The sequence below is a fragment of the Chrysoperla carnea genome, chromosome 5, assembly GCF_905475395.1.
Source record: "Chrysoperla carnea chromosome 5, inChrCarn1.1, whole genome shotgun sequence".
Classification (NCBI taxonomy): domain Eukaryota; kingdom Metazoa; phylum Arthropoda; class Insecta; order Neuroptera; family Chrysopidae; genus Chrysoperla; species Chrysoperla carnea.
In genome coordinates this window covers 32,928,872-32,950,508 of record NC_058341.1, presented here as the reverse complement: position 1 = coordinate 32,950,508, position 21,637 = coordinate 32,928,872, and the positions used below count along the sequence as shown (strand labels likewise).

The 21,637-nt window shown below is 28.8% G+C and overlaps 2 protein-coding genes across 2 annotated transcripts; both read left to right on the top strand.

The window, feature by feature from the left end:
* Positions 1-1,902: 1,902 nt before the first annotated feature.
* On the top strand, positions 1,903-5,459 carry LOC123301118 (lipase 3-like). Its single transcript, XM_044883850.1, has 6 exons — positions 1,903-2,092; positions 2,519-2,844; positions 3,449-3,692; positions 3,816-3,980; positions 4,192-4,276; positions 5,173-5,459. The coding sequence occupies exons 1-6, from the start codon at positions 1,943-1,945 to the stop codon at positions 5,457-5,459; spliced, it is 1,257 nt and encodes a 418-aa protein (XP_044739785.1). The 5' UTR covers positions 1,903-1,942.
* Positions 5,460-5,986: 527 nt separating this feature from the next.
* LOC123300702 (lipase 3-like) lies at positions 5,987-9,291 on the top strand. The gene is made up of 6 exons (XM_044883323.1): positions 5,987-6,216; positions 6,614-6,933; positions 7,004-7,253; positions 7,956-8,120; positions 8,451-8,535; positions 8,999-9,291. The coding sequence occupies exons 1-6, from the start codon at positions 6,037-6,039 to the stop codon at positions 9,289-9,291; spliced, it is 1,293 nt and encodes a 430-aa protein (XP_044739258.1). The 5' UTR covers positions 5,987-6,036.
* Positions 9,292-21,637: the final 12,346 nt, after the last annotated feature.

Genomic DNA, 21,637 nt, shown 5'->3' with positions numbered 1-21,637 from the left:
GAATTATAATAGAATACCATGAAAACTCCTGAAATAAAACTTATATTTAGAGAGCAGGCGATATGTTACGGTCTACTGAGGGGGATATTCTTCCCAAAGGTGGGAGGTTGAAAAACTGTCACTTAGTGGTGGTGCTGAAAACGGTCTGCTTGTTTCATCATTCATTAGATGTGCTTCTAAACAGTCATCCTGCAAAGCTTGAACACAGCAAGTGGTCCCAATCCGGAGCTATGTCGAAAAATTGCTATTCTGTTGGTAATATCATGTTTCTAATCTTAAATACAAAATATCTAATCCTTTGTTACGTTTTATCAATCATTGTTTATCGTAAAATCATTTGAATATAAGCAATAAACATGCTGATAAGAATCTTTTAAGTCTATTTTTTTTATTCCAAATTTTATTTAAATAGTATTGAAGGATTGATCAAATCTCCAAATATTTTTAATAAGTATAAACAATATTTTGGCACAATTTTTTTGGCACAAGTGATAACATTTGGAGGTTACTATTTATACATAAAATTCATTTAGTTGATAAATTTGACCGCAACCTAGATACCTAGTTAGTAAGTGAAATCATTATCAAATTAGAGGTGTTTACTTATATTATTCGCCTCTTGTATCAAATAACCCAGCTCGATCGAGTTAACCTAGTTAAATGTGCGGACTGAGCTATGAAAAAACTTTTGTTTCAACTTTCTGAAAGAACAAAAAAAATACTAGGAACCCAAATTCTAATGGAATGTGTGGGATGCTTAGATTAGTGAACCTACATGATTTTTAATTTTATTTTTTTTAAAAGTTTAGTTAAAATTATGAAGAAAAATTTACAATAAAAAATTTTTTTAAATTGATTTTTCATCTAATTTTACAATTGAAAATGGTTTTTCTAAACTATAACTTCTTTCAGTTATTTGTGAATGAAAAAAAATAATGCATGCTTATCTACATTTTCAGTGAATAATTTTAAAATACCACGTTTTTATGTATTTACATTTTTAGGCATTTTTCTATTAAATAAATATATTAATCAAGCGCGTGATAATATTTTAAACAATAAAAACCCGACCGGAGAAAATTAAAAACTTGGTGGTATGAAACCATACTAATTTTCAGCGCGAATAATATTAAAATTTAAAATATCTTAAGTAAAATCTAAATTCTGATTCTTTGCCTTGTTTCGCACTGACCTGTTCTCGTCTGTTTATGTTTCTTTCATCCTTCGCAACAATTTAAGCAAATAGAGCAAAATAACTATGAATGAATCATAAAATATTAACATAGATATCGCGCGAGATATGCTAGCCTGTAAGTAGATGCGATATGATGAATGAGAGACAAGACTGCCAGTTAGTTCCTATGTGTCCTTGTCATAGTCATATGCCATAATCATATGATGCATAGAGAGTTTGAATATTCTTCAATATGTGGCCGAAGTTTTAGTAATTAAATAATACCTGTCGACACATTAGACTTTTTTTTTTTAAACAATACAACGATATACAAACAACGATATTGTGTTTGTAATGTAAATAAAGTTTCTTTTGACGTTTTTAGTTTTTAAATAACTTTTAATGCATTAAATAATATTCCATAAATCGTTTTTGAACCACCCATTTATTAAATATCAATAATGTAAACAATATCTAGCCAATGACAGATGCATAAGACAAGGGCACATAGGAACTAGCTGCCAGTCTTCTCTCTCATTCATCATATCCCAAACTTTGGGCCATAGCGTTCTCTATGTATAATATTATATGGAATTAATATTGTTAGTTTCCTTTTAAATACTTTATTCATACATTACGACATAAGTAATACTTATAAAAATTGACACACATTAATGCACACAATACATTAGGCACGAGTAATCAAAACTGTTACTTGGAGTGTTAAAAGCATTTACGACGCACAGGTTTAATTATTTCTAAAAGAACATGGTCTTTAATATTGTTACCATGTTAAAGTTTAATCTTATTTATTTAATGGTTTATAGTCAAGAAAGTAATTTAACATTTCCAAGTTCTTTATTATCTACATTAAAAACATTATTTAATTTTGATCCAAATGATGTGGGATTAGATCCGGTAAGTAACATTGTTGTAAATGTTATTATGAGTAAACATTATAGTAAACAATCAAACCACGCCACAATAGGCGTAGTTTGTTTATATACGTTCAATAAAATAATGTTTACTCATAATAATATTTGTTTTCTGTAAATAATATAATAAAAATGTAAAAAGTGGGGTAATTTGACTAAATCCAATTAAATCATTTTATATCAGTATATCAGATCAGTAAAACGTGATATCTTTGTTTTCGAAATATTAAAGTCTTTAATTTTTACAATAATGTTGGTACCGCTAAAGTACAGCTTCTGTAAAGAAACCGTATGCTAAAGGTATATAAAAATTTTTGACATAATACTGAATAATGAAGAAAATTACAGTCGTGGATACATTTTCTTAAATGCTGCATATAAATCTATATAGCTCATATACATTTTGTAGTATGAAGAAACAAAAAACTTGGGTTATCCTGCTCTAAATCATTACGTCACAACTGCAGATGGATATATATTAACTGTACTTCAAATACCTCATGGAAAATACCAAGAGTACGCATATTCAAAACGCCCAGTAGTATATTTAGTCCCAGGATTCCTGGGTACAGCTGCATGTTTCACGGACAATATAGCAACGTCAAATCATGCCCTAGCATATTCTTTGGCTGATGCAGGATATGATGTATGGATACTTAATGCAAGAGGAACAACCTTTTCTCGTGGCCATGTGGTTTATAATTCTTTGACCGATGAAAGATTTTGGGATTTTGGGTGAGTATGAACAAGTAAAGTTCTGGATAACCGTATCCATATCCGCTTGTTTTTAGCAGATTTCATATGGGAATATTTTTTCCATAACTTTTAATTAAGTATATAGCAAATAGAAGAAGTTAAATGCTAAGCTTACCAAAAAAATTTTACTTAATAGCTAAGCCTAACAATAAAAAAAAGGGAGGGTTGTGCAAAGTACAAAATTTTGAATTTTTTCAAAATAAAAAATATTTTTGTATTTTTTGATCAGTTTTAAGCAAAAAAGTAATTTTGTGATTTTTTCTCTTGAAAAATTAAAAATGCAATATTCGATTTTGAAATAAAATTTTGGGGTAGATTAAGAAAATCTCAAAATGTTTAAGCCTGTTAAATTTGTATGCTTGTTTTCGTAAAAAAGAAAATGTTTTTAGGATGTGCGTTCCAACCGTAACTGCATGAATCAATTTAAACGCATTTACATGGTTACATGTACTCAAAAAAAATCCCAAAAAAAAAAAAATAATAATAATAATAATAAAAAAAAAATAAATAAATAAATAAAAAAACTTATGAAACCAAAATATTCCTTGTTTAAATTTAAGCACATATTTTTAACAAATTTTAGATGGCATGAAATTGGTACGATCGATATTCCCACGACGATAGACTATATACTTGAATTGACTAACCAAAAAGAGTTGAACGTTGTTGGGTATTCTCAAGGAACCACTTCTTTACTTGTAATGTTATCCGAAAAACCTGAGTATAACGAAAAAGTGAAAGTATTATTTGCATTGGCACCCATGGCTTTTCTTGAAAATGTAAATCCAGGGTTAAAACTTTTATCAGCAAATTATAAAAAATTACATGTGAGTTTTGTCTATTTGAATAAGTAGGTACTACTTATTTTCTTTCCCAATTTTCAACCTGATCACAAATGGCCTAATCTTTGTAGTTTTTACCGTTATTATAAAATCTTATTATATTTTCAGATCATCCTCTCTTCTTTACAAATCTTCAACATTTTCCCGCACAATAATGCGTTATCAGGACCAATTATGGCAACTTGTAATTATGAAAGTAATCAAGTCCAATTGGCACTTTGTGAAACCATAATTGAGAGTATAGCTGGTCATCCTCAAGAAACCATAGATCCAGTGAGTGTATCTATTTGATTTATTATAAAACTAGTTAAATATCCTTTACAGTGCGATTACCGTCACCAGTAGCATTTGTAAATCGTATTTCAATATCTCTTCTCTCAATCTCTTAAAATTCCGGTTCTAATCCCAGTTTTGAAGAAGAGGTACAGTACAATTACATATTTAAATTATTATTACACTTAAGCTATAATTTAACGTGTTATAGAGAGATCTCCATCATATCACAAGCCATTTTCCTGGAGGAGCTTCAGTTCAACAAGCAGTGCACTACGCCCAGCTGATTAACTACGGTATAAAAACAGTATCTGCAATAGCATATCAAAAGTAAATCAAACAATATTACAGGAGTATTATTTCAAAACATTTTAGAAGTTCGAGATTTTATTACTAGTCAGACATTGTTCTACATACCACTTTTTCACCAAGATGCTATCTTATAACTCCAATCAGAAGGAAAATATAAAGTTTCAGAATAGCGATAATTTTGAGAATGATTTTTTAATATGGCTGCTACCACACTGCATTAAAATGCGTATACATATTTTCCATCGGAAAGGAGTATACGCCCTAAAAATTTTTCATAAAAGCTTGAGTTTTTTGAATTAGGTAGATGGATAAAATACGTTACAAAGTAAAAAATAGATCTATTGCTGCCTCTATCTGTCTATATTAAATCGAAAAAGCCTTTCCTGACCAATTTCAAAATTTTGTTGGTTTATATCTCACGCCCGATTGAATTTGCGATAACGAATCTTCGATTAACAAGCATTGTGGTAAGAGGAGCCTGTGAACAGAAAATTTTCTCCTTCAAAGCATCAGACGTTAGAAATTTTCGAAAAATTGTTTCGGACTATAGTAAGCATTTTGGCTATTTAAGGTTTTGCTCATTTTTCAATAAATTGCTACATTTAGAGCCACTTTTGTTTATTGATCAACAGTTTTTAAAAGTTTTGCTGCGACTCTCAAAATCTATTATGCATAAAGCAAAACTTTAATTTATAGTAATGTCAAAAATTAACATCAACTTTTGAAAGAAATTATTTTTTCGAAAATCCAATGAGATTTTAATACCAAAACCTTTTTGGGTGGACCTATAGACCTATAGACCTCTAGATTATTGATTATTTATTTTGATACACGCGGTATATTTCCAATTCTTAGTAATCAATAACAATATTTTTTTAAGGTGGTTTCAACAAGTATGATTACGGCCATTATAAAAATCTGGAAGTATATGGACAAATATCTCCACCATCCTATAAATTAGAAAATGTTCAAAAACGTATTTATTTAATATATGGAGATGGTGATGTAATTGCAGATAAACAAGATGTACTGAATTTATATAAACATTTACCCAATGCACAATTATGGCGTGTTAATTACACATTATGGTCTCATTTGGATTTCTTGTATGCGAAAAACGTTTATAATATCTTGTATAAAGATATTTTAGAGATATTAAATCGGTAGTGCATTCAAAAAAATGCAGTTTTATATGACGGTTAAACATAAAAAAATAAAGATATGCTTGGTATAATGTTTTGGCATTTTTATTTAGCAGTTAGGAAGCATATTTTCCTAAACATTTCTATCCTTTTATAAATTAAGTAAATTTACTAGTTGATAAGATGATTTTCAAGAAATCATTTTATTGATGTAAAATTTTATAGCTCTATCTATCTCTTTTGTGTGCACCGTTAAAGGGGAAACAATTTTTGAAATGAATGAATTATATTATTTTAATAAAAATTTTCAGTTACAAAAATTTAGATTAAAATAAATGTATCCTCATTGTATACATGTCGAGTTAAGTTGTATTTAATACGTATAATTTTGATTACCTTTTTCTAATCTTTTTGTACTAATAAATTTTTTTATTAACTGAAATTCGGTTGTATAATCAGATTAAACTTGGATTACATTAAGCAATTTACGAGTACTTATAAAATTATTATTCTACCCTTCATTTCTGTAACAATAACTTTCTTATTATGTATTTCAGTTGCAGCAATTAATGTATAAGACACAGAACTCGTAAATTCTTAACATGAAATTTTTGATAACACGAAGTAAATTATTTATTATATTATGCATTTTATGTCACATTATGGCGACAAATTCATTGTTACATAGTCGTTCACGTAAATCTGATAAGTTCTCTCTGGAATACGCTTTAATTTTTAAGAAACTATGGACATTTGACCCTAATCATTTGGGCTACGATGCCGTAAGTAAAATATAAATATTCACATCTTTATTTATACCAATAGTCAGGCCGGAATAATTTTAATCAAGTATGGGACTGCTTCCACTACTATAAATGAATAAGGAAACTGGTTTGCACAAACCTTAAATAAAATTGCTTATGGTCTTTCGAATAACGTTTTCTTTTCGTTTTAAGATATTCGATCATGTCAGTCCCCATGACTGACTATCTTTTTTTGTCTTTGATATTTTCTCTGATAGTTTGTTCTATGATTGAGCGAATTCTGGAAGCTCCTAAAGTGAGCGAGGAGTAGAAACTTATAGTATACTTTGCTTAAATCAAGGAGTCCAGTGAGTCAGTTCCAATGAATTAGCATCTTCCTATCCTTAAGAATTATAACCTCGAAATTTATTCACAGTATAAAGAAACATTGAAACTGGGGTATCCAGCAGAAAAGCATGTTGTTGAAACCAAAGATAATTATTTAATTACTATACTTCGTATTCCACGGGGAAAAAATCTTACTGATACAAATGAAAGTCGTCCAGTTGTCATACTTTCTCCAGCTTTATTTTGTACAGCGGCTTGTTACACGGATAGAGGTCCGGAAACATCTCTTTCATATTTACTCGTTGATGCTGGATATGATGTGTGGATCGTTAATCACAGAGGTACTACTTTCTCTAGAAGTCATGTGCTTTATGATCCTATAAAGGATAAACAATTTTGGGACTTTAGGTAAGCTAATTGAGTTTGGTTCGCAGTTATGACATTTGTTTATTATAATTTCTAAATTTGTTTGTTATAGTTGGCATGAGCTGGGTACTTTGGACTTGACTGCAACCATAGATTATGCATTGAATTTGACCGAACAAAATCAAGCCAGTGTGGTTTCATTCTCACAAGGTACTACAGCTATGTTTGTCATGTTAGCCGAATTGCCTGAATACAATGAAAAAATTAAAGTTGCCTTTGCACTTGGACCGTCTGCTTTTGTGGATCATACGCCATTAAACAGCCCAATAAGAAAGTTTTTAGCAAATTCGGATCATCTTGAGGTAAGGATAAGGGGTATTGGTTGAGTGGGTAAAATGTGATGCAAAAAGATTGGATAATTTTTTATGTATTATAAATGAGAACTTTTTAGTACCTACACTTTTGTTTTTGTCCAAATGACTTTGTTTTCAAAGTAAACTTGGTATAAGAACACAGTTCCGGTCAGAATGCACAAAAATAAAACAGCAAAAATACTATCAACAAAAATAATCCAAGAAATAAACACCCCACAGCACTGGATATTTGTGTTAAATTATTGATACATGATTTAACATGCAGTCTTGGATACATGTGTAAAAAGGTGCAATGTATTTAATATAGCAAAAGTTTTTTTGTGTTCAACCTCAAATTATAAAGAACGTAAAAGTTTGAAACAATAGTTATTTTGATTCCATAATAAAAGAAACATAAAGCTATATGATGTGCGAATGGCTGACTTTTTTTTATACTAGCGACTAACTAAACATAAGTATTTATTATTTGGTTATAAATTAAGAATGTGCGAGAGCCAGGGCAATTTGGGATAAAAGGCTTGTCTTTTATATGAAGTTGGATTAAGTCTCAATCAATTCTGAAAATTTCAGAGGGGGGGTTGTCCGATTATTTAAATAAATAAATGTCTTCAAAAAAAGGCATATTTAACATTGGTATTGACGCTTGTACTACCTTGAATTGTTATTAATTTCAATTTTTCTTGTTTACAGAAACTCACCACAATGTTGAAAATGTATGGAGTCTATCCTCACACTGAGGAAATTTCTCAACCAATAATGAAACTTTGTAATTTTAATAGTACCGATGAACAATTAGCGGTCTGTAATTTTGAATTAGATATTGTGGTTGGACATCCTCAAGAACAAATTGATCCGGTAAGATCTCCTTATATGCATATAATTTAATTGATAAACAAATTGAAGAGAACAAATCCCTAATACAATCGATAAACTCATCTAAGATAATTGCCAGAAATTCATTTTTCAAAACTTATCTCATAACAGACTAGAATTACAGAATTTCTCAATGAAGGAAGCGAGAAATACCTAGTATTATTAACTGTTCCTTGGCTGTAGAACTAACTTTGTAGGTCTTGCTTACAAACCAAAAAGAACTAAACAAGGTCACAATAAGTAAATGTTTTAATATCATCCGACAACTAAATAATAAACTATTGAATATTAAACTACTTCCACCTATTACAGAGAAATATTGCTCAAATTATTAGCCATTATCCTGGAGGAGCCTCAGTTCGGCAATTGAAACATTACAATCAATTATTTCAAACAGGTATTCTTATATTTACAACAAAAAGTTAAAAGCGTTGGTCGTAAGAATTGCTCCATAATGAAACATCCAACGCAATTTGAGAACTATTGAACATTTTGAACATTCATGGTAGGAATCAAATTATTATATAAATTAGTATTTGATCTACTGTACATAAACGTAAAAATCGATGTTATTACGTACCAACGCCTACAAGGAATTACAAAATTTGATGCTGAAAATTATCTTTAACTTTAAAATACTATTTTTGGTTTCTAAATTTCAACTAGGGAAACAGATAACGTAATAACGTTTGACACTTTATTGAATTCCTACTCAATTTTCATGTATTTAATGCCATCACTTGAATAATTCAAAAAACTTGCCTTGAAGTTCAATGCCGATTTAGTTCCTACGATCAACGCTGGGAGTGTGAAATACAATTGGAATTTTCAAATAGATTTTAATAAGTTATTTTAATCAGGTCGATTTGCAAGGTTTGATTATGGTAAACTTCTAAATAAACGTATTTATGGGCAAGAAGAATCACCATTATATAATTTAAAAAATATTCAAGCCCCAATATATTTAATGTACGGTGATGGTGATGTATATGTAATGCCAGAAGATGTAAAAAATTTACATCGTCAATTGAATAATTCAAAATTATTTCTTGTTAATTATCCACCATTTTCACATTTAGATTTTCTATATGCTAGAGATGTTAAAGAATTAGTTTATGATTATATTATAGAAATATTGAATAAATATTATTAAAATCCATATATGTTTTCTTTTTCATTTGTACTTTTATATGGTGATTGCAATTGATGACCTGATCTATTGAACGTTTTCCCACTCCCGTTGTAACCTGTTGACAAGTTTGTTATTTAAATGGAGGACTAGACGATCAATAGAACGCGTTTTCAGTGTTGGGCAAGATTTTTAAAATAATAAAGTTTTTACAGCTGCAGCCTATGATTTTTGTATAAACTATGGTTAAAATAGTGGTTGATTTTCATAAAATGTGAAAAGATAAATTAAAAAAATTCGGAGATATTAGATATGATAGCCCGCCGAAATTATGAGAAATCACATTATTGAATATTTTTCCGGGGAATTTTTTTTCTTTGAGTTTCTGACAATAAGTAGGCAAACACTAACGCCTTGAGGAAGTTCTATGTCCCATCAGGAAGTTATGAAATAATAAAAATTTCTAAATTTTAATAAAAAAACTGTGTTGATTTCTATGAAAATTACTTCTGGCGTTAATTTTGGGAACTTACTTTATAACACTTTAAAAAACGCGCATTATTGCACTAAAAAGTGAATAATTTTAATTGTAATGTATAAAATTCAGCTAATTAAAAAACACAATGAAGAGATCACCTCACGCTTTTAACTTTGCACTACAGATAAATTTGTTATACTCTTTTTAATGCAAAAAAACGTGTTTTTTTATGTTTTAAACCATTTTAAAATTATAAAAGTTTTAATAATTTCTTTCTAAAAAAATAGAGTAAAAAAATTATTATAGAATGAAACACAGTAAATGATAGTAAGTATTAAAAATAAATTACATGAATAAAGTTTTTAAACTGAACAAAACAGGAGCATTTTCAGGAAAAGCTCTGGTAATATCCATTTCGTTTTAACACGTTTGGTCCAGTACAAACAATAATTTGCATTTAAAGTACTTATCGTTAAATTGTTATTTTATACAAAACATTAAAGTAGGAATATTACCATGTACAATAATTTAATGTTATTCATATTATTCACAGTATGTTGGAAATATTTTGATAAAAAATTTTTAACTGAAATCTATTCGCTGGACAATTTACAGTTTGTAGATAATGAAATTGGAAATGTCTATTTCTCAATAAACCCTTGGTTCTTTTCGATGGACAGGCATCCAAAACGCAACATGGGAAGACAAACCATTGACTTAGTTAAGTCTTGAGGCGTAACTTTGTGATGGGCTGGTGTAGTGCATAGTATATGCATGAAGGAGGTGCACTCAGCCTCTGAAATTGAGGACCTGATAAATGAAATTATTAGCAGAAAGGTGGTAAAACACATATATGGTATCACAATGGGCTCTATAGCCTAAGTGTGTCCTTCGCGGACAGCCAATATAACCTAACCTAACCTAACCTAAATACTTCCATCATATTTTATAAATTATAAAACTTTAAAAGACATAATTTTTTGTATTTTCAAATATTTTCTATAACTTTTTTTTTTTCATTTTTCTAAAAGCGTTTTGGAAGTATTCCAAGAATATCTCTTTTCAAATTTCAAACCCTGTATTAGACATAAATGTTTTCTTAGCTATAAGTGTACTATGTTAACGTTAACATATTGTCATTTTTTTAACGTTTTCCACCTTTAGATAAAGTCATATTGTTATAATCAAGCTATATAAATGCGATTTGAACGATTCTCGATAAAATACGAAATATTAAACATATTTTTGAAAATTTTCAGTTTTCTTGCTAATAAGTATGCAATGCCCATGATTTAACTGATGTATTTTGGGTTACAAAAAAGGTGTTCTGTTCTTTTTAGCTTACTGTAGTACAATAGGTGTTAGTGGAAAAAGATATCTATTAATATACGACTAGAATAATTTTTTAACTTGTTTTACTTACACTAGGTATGCTACACCGTATGCTAACTCTATGTTAAAGAGAGCAGCGACAAGTATAGCTACTCTAAGCTAAAAATAAGTAAGGAAGGATAAAAGTATCAATAGTTTTCGAATTACACTTACTGATTCGTTATCATGGTTTTTAATGTTACGCGTGGATTTGACATTGATAATAAATATCGCAAATATATTTGAAAAAAATTATACATTAAATTCACTAACATGTTACATAAATTGGATTCATTTTTCTGCTATGTTAATAGAGAATATTCGACATTCACAAGGTTTACTTACCATTCATCACATATTGATTTGCTAAATTAAAAATTGAGTTTGAAATTTGCTTTTAACGATTACAGTTTATATTATCAACGATAAAAAGCAAAACTTTTATTCAATAACGACTTCGACCTATTTGTTTACAAACGATCACTGAATACGAAAAAAAATTATAACACAAGGAACCGAGGAAACGATATTTCATTTTTTTATGAATATACTGAATTGATTTTGTAACTAGGATTAGTTGTGTCTTCTTTTTAAAATATAGTTTAATTTGGGATAGACAAATATTCAACCAATTGAATATAAGAACTTCTGGACATTTGAAAGAAAGAAGGTGCAATAAAAAAAAAGAGCCGTTTAAACATTTTGGTACCCAGGTGTCTAGTGTCCACAGTAAACGGTATCTCTTGGAGTTTTCGGATAATTCGTTATATGATCGGTCCAAACTCACAATTCTGGGGTTTTTGGGGTCTCTGAACTAGAACTTCGCGATAGAATCGAGTTACCCAGAGATCAACTCTCGGAGATCTATTTTGTCACCATATTCGTGTTCAGAGACCCCAAGAACCCCATTTTCATCGCTCTTATCCGAATTGTGAATTTAGTTTTTTTTCGGTTAAGTTACCTAAAATGCAGACTATAAAATGCATATCATTTATGCAAATTGCATATTTTTAATTTCTTATAAATCAATTTAGGTCACAAAATTTCCTGATGCTCTAACGAATCGATTGACGAAAACCGCATTCAAATTCGACCAACTGTTAAAATTTTTCGAACTTAATTGCTTCGTTTCTGTGGCTAATAGATAATTATCATTTGTTGAATCAGAAAGTAGTTGTTTTTTCCTCAAAGGTCATATGCACCAAAGCTTGTTCTCTGATTTTTGAATTTCTAGGTTGTTGATTATCTTGAGAATCACAAAATGTTTTGTCTTTCTCTTCCATACAATACATGATTTAAGCAATGTACGAGGAAACATTGTCAAAATTTCTTTTTCAGAGAATTCAACAACATAATTTGTACAATAAGAATACATATGTGTGTGTGTAACCATATGTCAGTTTGCATAATAATATTTACAAACAAAATTTATTCAATCACAAAGTCTATTCACGTTTGTTGTACAACTTTTGACTACTATAATGTGGTGAATTTATGTATTCTTCATAGGTAAGAGGAAAATTGCTTATTTGGTGGGAAAAATTTGTAGGTACCATTTAGTATACGGGTCAGCCAACATATAGAGTACATTGAGTATTTTAAGTTGACCGCCTTAATTTAATTTAATATTTTCATTGGATATACAAATATCCAATAGTAGGAGATTTTTGTAAATAATAAAAAATATCTATTTTCAAATATATTATCTGTCTCATTGTAAAGCAATAAAGCAATAAAGCAATAAATATTTCATGTTAAAACGAATCAATAAAGGTTAAAATTTATCTAAATGGTCAATTACAATTTTGAATGATTCAAAAATATCCTACTATTTAAAAATTTTTGTATAAGGGTAAGCCCTTATGTATGTAAACTCCGCCTCCATGTACCAGTTATATAGATTAACCCGGTATATGGGGTAGGTATAGTAGCATGAATAAAAAATGGATGGTGTCACGGGACACATGCTAGGAACTATATTTCTATCGCATCTTCGTATATTATAAATATAGCGCTTACTTTTTATCTCTGATTTTCTTTGATTTTTTGCTGGTTTAAATGAGTGATTTGCACAATTTTGTTCTTTTTTTCTATCTATATTTTTAAAATATTCACTTCGACTTATAGTCGATTTGCTATAAAAAAACATAATTCCAAAAAACTGAAAAATGTACAACAAGATAAACATTATTTGAAAATATAAATAACTGTATTAGTAATTAATTATAAATATTAGTTTTGTGGTACGCTACCTTGCAGGTTTAGTGTAATTAGTTTCTTGTAATTGTTTTTTTTTTTTTTTGCTCACGATACTGGGCTCTTTCGATGTTGTTTGCATTTCTGAACCATTGATAACTTTAGGTTTAATTTGTTTTTTTTCTTCTTTTTTCTCACGATACTGTTTACATATTTGTATATGGGTTATTCTGAAATTTTAAAGTAATAATTTAAGACGTCAAATGCTTGTTTTATTATTTAGATAACTTAATATTATAGCTACTTTAACTGCATACTTTATCAATTAATGCGTGCATTACCTTCGTTTGGCTTGTTCAAGATATTTATTATGACATAACATAAAATTTTCTTGTACTTACTTGAAATTACCTCTATTATCTTTAACTTCTGATAACTCACAACTTATTTTTTTGAATGAAAAAACATAAATTTTGGACAAAAAAATACAAATTGACTTGTTATAAAAATATTTTTACATATTCTCAAAATTCATGTCACTCTGAATCGACTAAAAAAAGTTTAGTTTCCTAGGTAACTTACATGTCGGTTTTTGAGGGGTCGTTTTTATTTGCTTATACTTTTTGGTTTTACCTCTCAACCAGCAAAAAAATTAAAAAGTGCGATAAAGAACATAGTTCCAAAACGTAACATATATATGTGTTTCTTGAGAGCGTTTAATTATGTAATTCTTTAATTGTGTAGTCCTGATTATTTATTAAGAAAGTTTATCACAATTTTACTATAAACATTTTTTTTAAATTGATTTTAATGCTACACATGTTCGATTATGTTCTGAAATAAGCAAATTTTGTAACCAATGTATCTTTTTTCAGATTATTTAAGATCCGTGGTACGTGGTGATATATGTTCTATGGTACAGTATCATATTATACCATGGGATCTCTATTTAACATGTTATCGTTACAGTTCACTCTAGAGAACAGCATGAAAATGAAATGTTACACCCTTCTCTGGCAGGCATCTATTACTCTGAGCGATCAGCAAACAGCTTCAACTGAGTTTAATAATATGAATGACTTTTCTTTTTCTCACTTTAACTGTTCTTGACATTTGACATTTGATAACTCCTTAAAAAAAAATATAATGGCATGTATACATATTACTATGTATCAATGTTACAATTCGTTGTTTGATTCAAGGTACGTTACTTTGTGAACTTGAAACTTTAACTCTACAATCTTAGTATATTTAAAACTTACTAAACAATAACGAATGATTATGCAGATTATGTCAGAAACTCAAAAGGGGAAATTTTTACCGGATAATACGAACTTCGCGTCTTTTCTAATTTATAAGTATAAAGTATAGTGCCCTTTACATTGAATGTAAGTTGAATAAAGTATGCATATACAAATGTTGTATTTGCTTGTTTGCCTCTGTATAATTTCCATTATCATGTATTTTCCCATGCTTTCATATATGAAAAGATGTCAGTAGGTACGTGTTTCGTTCTGCTAAATGTTGAAATAAATTTTTGCTCGGTATTAAAATATGTGTAAATATATAAACTGTTAGCATTGCATCGTATATATACCAACTAAAATGATTATGTTTATACTGAACGGAGCAACCAAATTGATAAACAAGTCTGTTATCAAAGCACGTAATGCAGTTTAATTGATTCGTGTTCATAATTTTGTTCAAATTTAATAATATATTCATATTTTTTATTTTCAAACTTAGTTTTAACCATGAATTTCAACGATAAAAAGGCGTAAATATTTCATTCATACGGTTAGTTTTGAACATGTAGAAAAAAACACTCGAAATGAAAACGATATTAGTCGAAATAAAAACTTATTTGGACGTAGCTTCGAGAAAGAAAAATAAAAAATTTATTTTTACTCGATACACAAATAATCACTTGCCAATTAAAAGAGACTCTTATACTATGTGTAAATATAATTCCGATTTGTCATAGTTCTCAATAGTTTTTGAAATACAGTTGAGAGTTGAAACAGAGTTGAAACGTCAAAATTGACGATTTTTTAATAAAATTTATACTATACACCGCATCTTTTTTATACTTAAAATTGACTTTTATTTATCACAGATTTCGATTTTTGTTTTCGATCAATCAATTCATTAAAAAACCTCCTTCCCTCCCTCCGAAATATTATTTTTAATTTAAATTATCCATAAATGTTACATAATTCCGTTTTTTGGACAACTTGTTAATTTATTAAACTTAAATTAAAACAAGTGAAAACAAACAATGGAATGAGTTAATTGTTGAAATACCATGCATAGACAGTGTTGATTAATCTATTACATTTCACATTTATACATGTCACACACATATAGCTGATATACTCATATAATACATACTATACAATTTGCGCATAATTTGCGCTTTCACAGGTAAACAGAGATGTTTACGAAAAAATATTTCAAACAAAAACTGTTTATTTTTCTAAAAGGAACATTTTTACATTCCAACTTTTGTTCTATCTCTAACTATTTACAAGATGGGTCCTACGAACCCAAGACCCAATTGACCTGTGTTGCTCATTTACGAAATCGACCTCACTTTTTACGTCTTGAGTACGCTGTAAAAATCTCAGCTTGATATCTTTTTTCGTTTTTGAGTTATCGTCACAGATGGTTGAACGGACGGACAAACGGAAATGGACTAATTAGGTGATTTTATGAGCACCTATACCAAAATTTTGTTCGTAGCATCAATATTTTAAGCATCACAAACTTGGGACTAAGCTTTGCATATTACATATATGCATGGTGTAAAAAAAATTTTTTTTTTAATCGAGTTTTCTCAAATTTTTAGACCTTTACTTGTCGATAAAGATTAAAATTTATTTAATGTAATATTTTTGGAGAAATAGTTTTCTATCAATTTACTAAGAATATCTTAGACTCTTATTTAGCTATTAATTTAGACGCTGATTGGCTGACAAATTTGCACCTAGAACGTTATTTTAAAAAATAAATTACATTTATCAACGAATAGGTCCTTTTGTGTACCATTCTGTATCAGAGATTCAACAAAGACGAGAATTTCTATGTCAAAAATATAGTAAAATATGTAAATGAAGTTATTTCGCCTAACTGGCTTCATCTACCTTAACGCATCGTTCATAAATCTATCCCTTTTATTTTCAACTTGATTTTAAATTATTTTCGCGGCTGTATAAAATGAATAAATAGATTAAAGAATAACAATTATATACACAGTGTACCTTACGTAGGTAAAAAGTTTAACATATTCTGGAATTTCCATAAATGGACACGTCTTTTTATTGATTTGTTTCGAAAATGTTACCATAATTAAATAGTTTCTAAGGGAATTTTTAAGATAAAACAACCGTTGTATAAAGTTTAAAAACATCGGAATTTCACACTGAGTAGGTAATAAAGATCCAGCACAAACGAGGTTGAAGTTGCAGTTTGTGATTGTTTATTCGACTGGAGGGATAGTAGTTTCTAACTAATCAGAATGAGACTCGTTTGTTATTGTTATAGTGGTTCTGATTGAAAAATCATTATAGTTTGCAAATAAGTTTCAACCTCCATCTCAAAAAAATGACAATCGTGTGTGTATATGGACCTATTGGTAACTTATTTTGCTATTTTCATTTTATTTTTGTCGCTTACATTTTTTTCATCAGATTTTTTAATAAATATCTTTGTCATTTGATATTTTTGCAGATGTTTTTTTTTCATAGAAATTGGGACGTTTTTTTTTTCATATTTAGACGGTATACACGTCCAATTCTTATTATTTTAGAGGAAAATTTAAATTAGCTATAAAATTATATGATTTTGTAACTTACACATAGAACATTCTATATTTTTCAAGTTGTATGCATGACGTAATTGTTGTTTATATTATTTTTACTTTTTTATTTTTACGTTAATTAATTTTAAGAAAGCTCGAGTTACTTTAACTTAATAAAAATTGTAAATAAGCAATTTTTAAAAGTTATAAGGTTTTTTTCTTTTTGTTGTAGATTTTATACTGTAAATAAAACTTGAAAATAACAAAAAATTTTACAATTTTTCTCAGTTTCCTTATACTAACTTGCGTGTTATTATGGTATTAGGTAACACAGAGACACATAACTAACTTTCTAAAAGAAAGACATTGTTTCAACAACGAAAAATTTTTGAAATGTCTTTTTTATTAGGTTTAAAGTCCATTTGCGCCACAGAAAAGGATGGTTGTGAGTCTTTTTAAGTTCTAATTTTTGTACATGATGTAACATCTCAAAGTTGTTTAAAAATAATTTTTTAACTTCCCAGAGGAAGTTAATGTAATGGGGCTGGTTTTGAAAATCTTCAGTTTTACATATTTTCGCGGTTTCAAGGCCTAAATATCCGAATTAAACCTTTTCAATGTGATGTCTGGGTGTGTGTGTGTGTACGTTTGTGCGTATGTTTGGTCATATTCTTTCGCCTCGATTATCTCGCAAGCTGCAAAACATGTTCGAAGCAGGATCTATAAATGTTAACAAGACTTTTTTATAACTTTTTATTATACTGGGAAGTTTTTCGTGTGGACCTCAAGGGTCGCACCAGACTCAATTTTTTTATAACTTATTGATTAAAGAAAGCAGGTAGTTTATATAAGTATATGAAAAATATGGGTCAAGCATCAAAGAGTGCTAGACACCCCGAAGTTTTATTTTTAAATGCACATTTACTTATCCAAAGACAATAAAACAAGCTGTGTTAGGTGTGACTCGTTGTTCAGACCAATTAGTTTAGTTGTTCAGACCAATTAGTGTGTGACTTATTCATCTGTATTTAGCTTCAAGTTAGTAGGAAATAATCTGAAATAATTTAAACAATTTTCAGGTGATAGAATAACATATTCTTGGTTACTTGCTCCAGGACATTAAAAGCATTTTCTCATGATGAATTTTTAATCGTTAAATCATTCAAGGCTGTAATTAAATTTTTAAACACTTATTTTTATCTAAAACGATATTGTTACGGAAATACACGTTGAAATTTAATCAAAAAATATTTTAGAAATAATAAACAAAATTCAATTCAGGAAGTGATATAAAAATTTTTATTTTGAAAATGTTATTGTTTATTGTATGTGTGCTAAAATTCAATCAGGCTTATAACAATATTGTGGTAACATATTAATTAAAATTTGATAACAATTAAGGAAAAACAATAATATTTATGTATTTGACTTTAAAATATCCTTTTTAAATATTTTTTTCAGTTTTATATGAGCTATTGAAGACTTCAAATGAAGCGGAACGTGGCGGTATCAAAATATATATTTCTAAAACTTTTCTCAGTTTCTCAGCAATATAGGGTATGTGTTCTCGTAAATTGGCATGAATTGACTATAAGGTCTCAAATAAATGTGGAAAAAGGGAAATAAATAAAAAAAATTGTTGTCTTCGGATTGTTTTCACATTATAAAACAAAGCAATCATTTGTCATCTTTTAATTTTCCTTCTACACAAAAATGATCTGTATCATTTTTTAGCGTTAAAAAATAGCAAAAACAAACCTATACTTCACAAAAATGCACAATTTTTTAGAGGTTTAAATCCCTTGAAACATTCACCTGGAGTAAAAATTAATATGACAAGAGGCAATAATTTGACATCTTTGAGGTGTATATATATCATGCTCAATTTTGAGAAAATTTATATCAGAATAATTGTTTCATTTTTTTAATGACCTTTCGAACTATTTATATCTCAGAGAACAAATCAACGAACAGTCACAATCAATTAATATGAGTTCCATATTCGAAGCTTGGTTACTGTATTCTTAACAGTAAACATCTTCGATGTAGAATTTTATAATAATTATTTTTGTACATTACGATATCTTGACCGTTCCTCAAGTAAATGCAAAAAAAATATCAGCTTAAGTAAGTAAGTTAGCGATAACTTTTGAGAGAATGAGGATCTAATAAAATCGGTGGACGCCAATTATATTTGAGTAATAAACGCCGATAAATTTAAGTAATAAATAGAACTGTTTATATCAAATATTGTCAGAAGAAGAAAAGGAGGAAATAAGCAATCAAAAACAATTTTCCAAAAATTTTTCTTTTTTTTCACATATTGACTGTTAACTCTTTCAGAATATTGTGTGTTATTCGATACTTAAAATAATGACACAAAATTAACATTATACGAAGGTTTTCTTTTTTATTAGGTATGTAATTTTAAAACAATGTATAAAATTTTATTCCAATTTATTTTCTGGAGAGTTTTGAAAAAGGGAAAAAAATATTTATATATATTATTATAATAATGGAATAGATCTGTATGCATACTTATTCTGTTTATGGAAGAACAAGGCTTAGCAAATAATGAAAAATATTATAATATACGAAAGCCAGAGATTATACAAACTATAGACTTACGAAATATTGTTAAGTCGATATTTTAATATCATTTTCATGTTTGTAATAAAATATAGTTAATTGAACGTTAAATCAAATCAAGAGTAAGAGTTCCTTGAGTACTTCTGCTTAGGTTTTGAAAGAGAAATAAGGAATTTTCGTGCAGTATTAATGGTCATTTGAACTTTTTTAATTTTGCAACACACTCTTTGGGATAATAAGTTGCTAAGTGAGGAGTTTCATTTGGGAGAAGTGAGTTTTGGCTAGGAGTTGTTGGAACCTATTTAAACATAGAAGAAAAAGGAGAAATGATTATATGATGTGATCTGGTTTTCAAGTATAATATTTACCTTTCTATGGAAATTTGTGCCTGTAATTTAAAATGAAACGATTTTAAATGAAAAATTAATATGGTTTCATCTAAACATTGTTTGACAAGAGGTCTCCTAGCGCGATCTGTACGCCAGGAAAGAAAGAAATACAGTGTAACAAAAAATAAAATCGACTAAGTTCTGAGGTAAAAAAAATACAATCGAATTGAGAACCTCCTCCTTTTTGTTGGAAGTTGGTTAAAAAACGGGACAATGAGGTTGCCAAGCTAAAATAAGCTCGGATTCAGAAAGAAAGCGCACACAATCTTGAGTACCAATCTCGAAATTATATAATTTGTAAGTCTATAGTTAAAATATACAAAAATATTATATACTTAAATTAATTAATGTTCTTTTACATTATATTTTCATGTTTTTCTTTTAATTAAATTACCAATTAACTGTGTTGTTAGTTCTTTTTTTTATGCATATATTTTTTCTCATTATCATTTTTATTTTATTTTAATTCATATATTTTCAACCAGATCTTGTTACCTTTTTTTTCTGTTCTAGAAAAATTCATACAAAAATTATATTAAAAATAATAAAAGAGATGTAATTATGTCATTTTTAATTTATTGTAACTGGTAGGTACTTTTAAATAGGAAACGTTGAGAAAACGAAGTGTACAGGTGACCTAGAATACGGAAATTATTGGGAGAAAAGTAAATAAAAACACGTGCCTTAATGAGAAAATGAAGGAAATCATTTCTGTTTATTTTGTTAAAGGTACCAATTCCCTTGAGGTACCTACTGTAGCTCATTGAGACTACAAAAGACTTTTCCTCCACACCGGCGCAACAGCCACTTTCTTCCTCCAGATCCCGATCTCCTTTTTTCTAGAAACTTCTTTCCACCTGTCCTTTACCCTCTTTTCCATGACTCCTTCTCTCCGCTGTTTTGCAATCCCAAATTTACTTTTTTATCCTGTTATACATCAACTGTTTCACACCAGCACACCTTAATCGTTATCTTTGGATATCAACTAAAATATCCATCGGTTAGATTTAATGTTCTAATTCCAATTTCTCATTGTTCGAATTTCTGAATAATATCGTTGAGTGGAACATCTGCCGTGGTTCTTCTTTGTTTTATTTGGCGTGTCATATCATTCTTTTGCGTTATGGTTGAGCCTCAGTAGTCAAATTACTTTGCATACTTCTAAACTTTGTTTCCACAAGATGTGCCACCTTTTCGTTCTTTCTCAGGCACTACCATATGATTTACATTATTGATATTCTCAGAACTCCCAGGACCACATTCAAAGCAGCCTTGATACTCTTTTCTGTAAACAATAGAATTTTAGAAAGTATGAATATTTTCTGAACACTTTTAATATAAATATAGAGCTAACCAAAGGCGCACAAACTTAAGACCTTTGTACAAACTATAAAAATGAACAACATTTCGTCATAAGAAGTCCATACTTTGTTAAACCCGACATAAAAATCGAAGAGCTTTAATTTTGAAACCTATGCATATTTGTATCGGTAACCTATTAGTGGCATCAAAACATAAATATTTTATGTTCTTTTTTTATTAAGAACT

Excerpts from the sequence above, each read along its gene's own strand:
- LOC123301118 (XM_044883850.1), top strand. The coding sequence starts at position 1,943 with ATGGTCTTTAATATTGTTACCATGTTAAAGTTTAATCTTATTTATTTA. Across the intron at positions 3,693-3,815 it reads CAAATTATAAAAAATTACAT|ATCATCCTCTCTTCTTTACA; the intron begins GTGAGTTTTGTC and ends TTATATTTTCAG. Across the intron at positions 4,277-5,172 it reads CGCCCAGCTGATTAACTACG|GTGGTTTCAACAAGTATGAT; the intron begins GTATAAAAACAG and ends TATTTTTTTAAG.
- LOC123300702 (XM_044883323.1), top strand. The coding sequence starts at position 6,037 with ATGAAATTTTTGATAACACGAAGTAAATTATTTATTATATTATGCATT. Across the intron at positions 6,934-7,003 it reads AAACAATTTTGGGACTTTAG|TTGGCATGAGCTGGGTACTT; the intron begins GTAAGCTAATTG and ends TGTTTGTTATAG. Across the intron at positions 7,254-7,955 it reads CAAATTCGGATCATCTTGAG|AAACTCACCACAATGTTGAA; the intron begins GTAAGGATAAGG and ends TCTTGTTTACAG.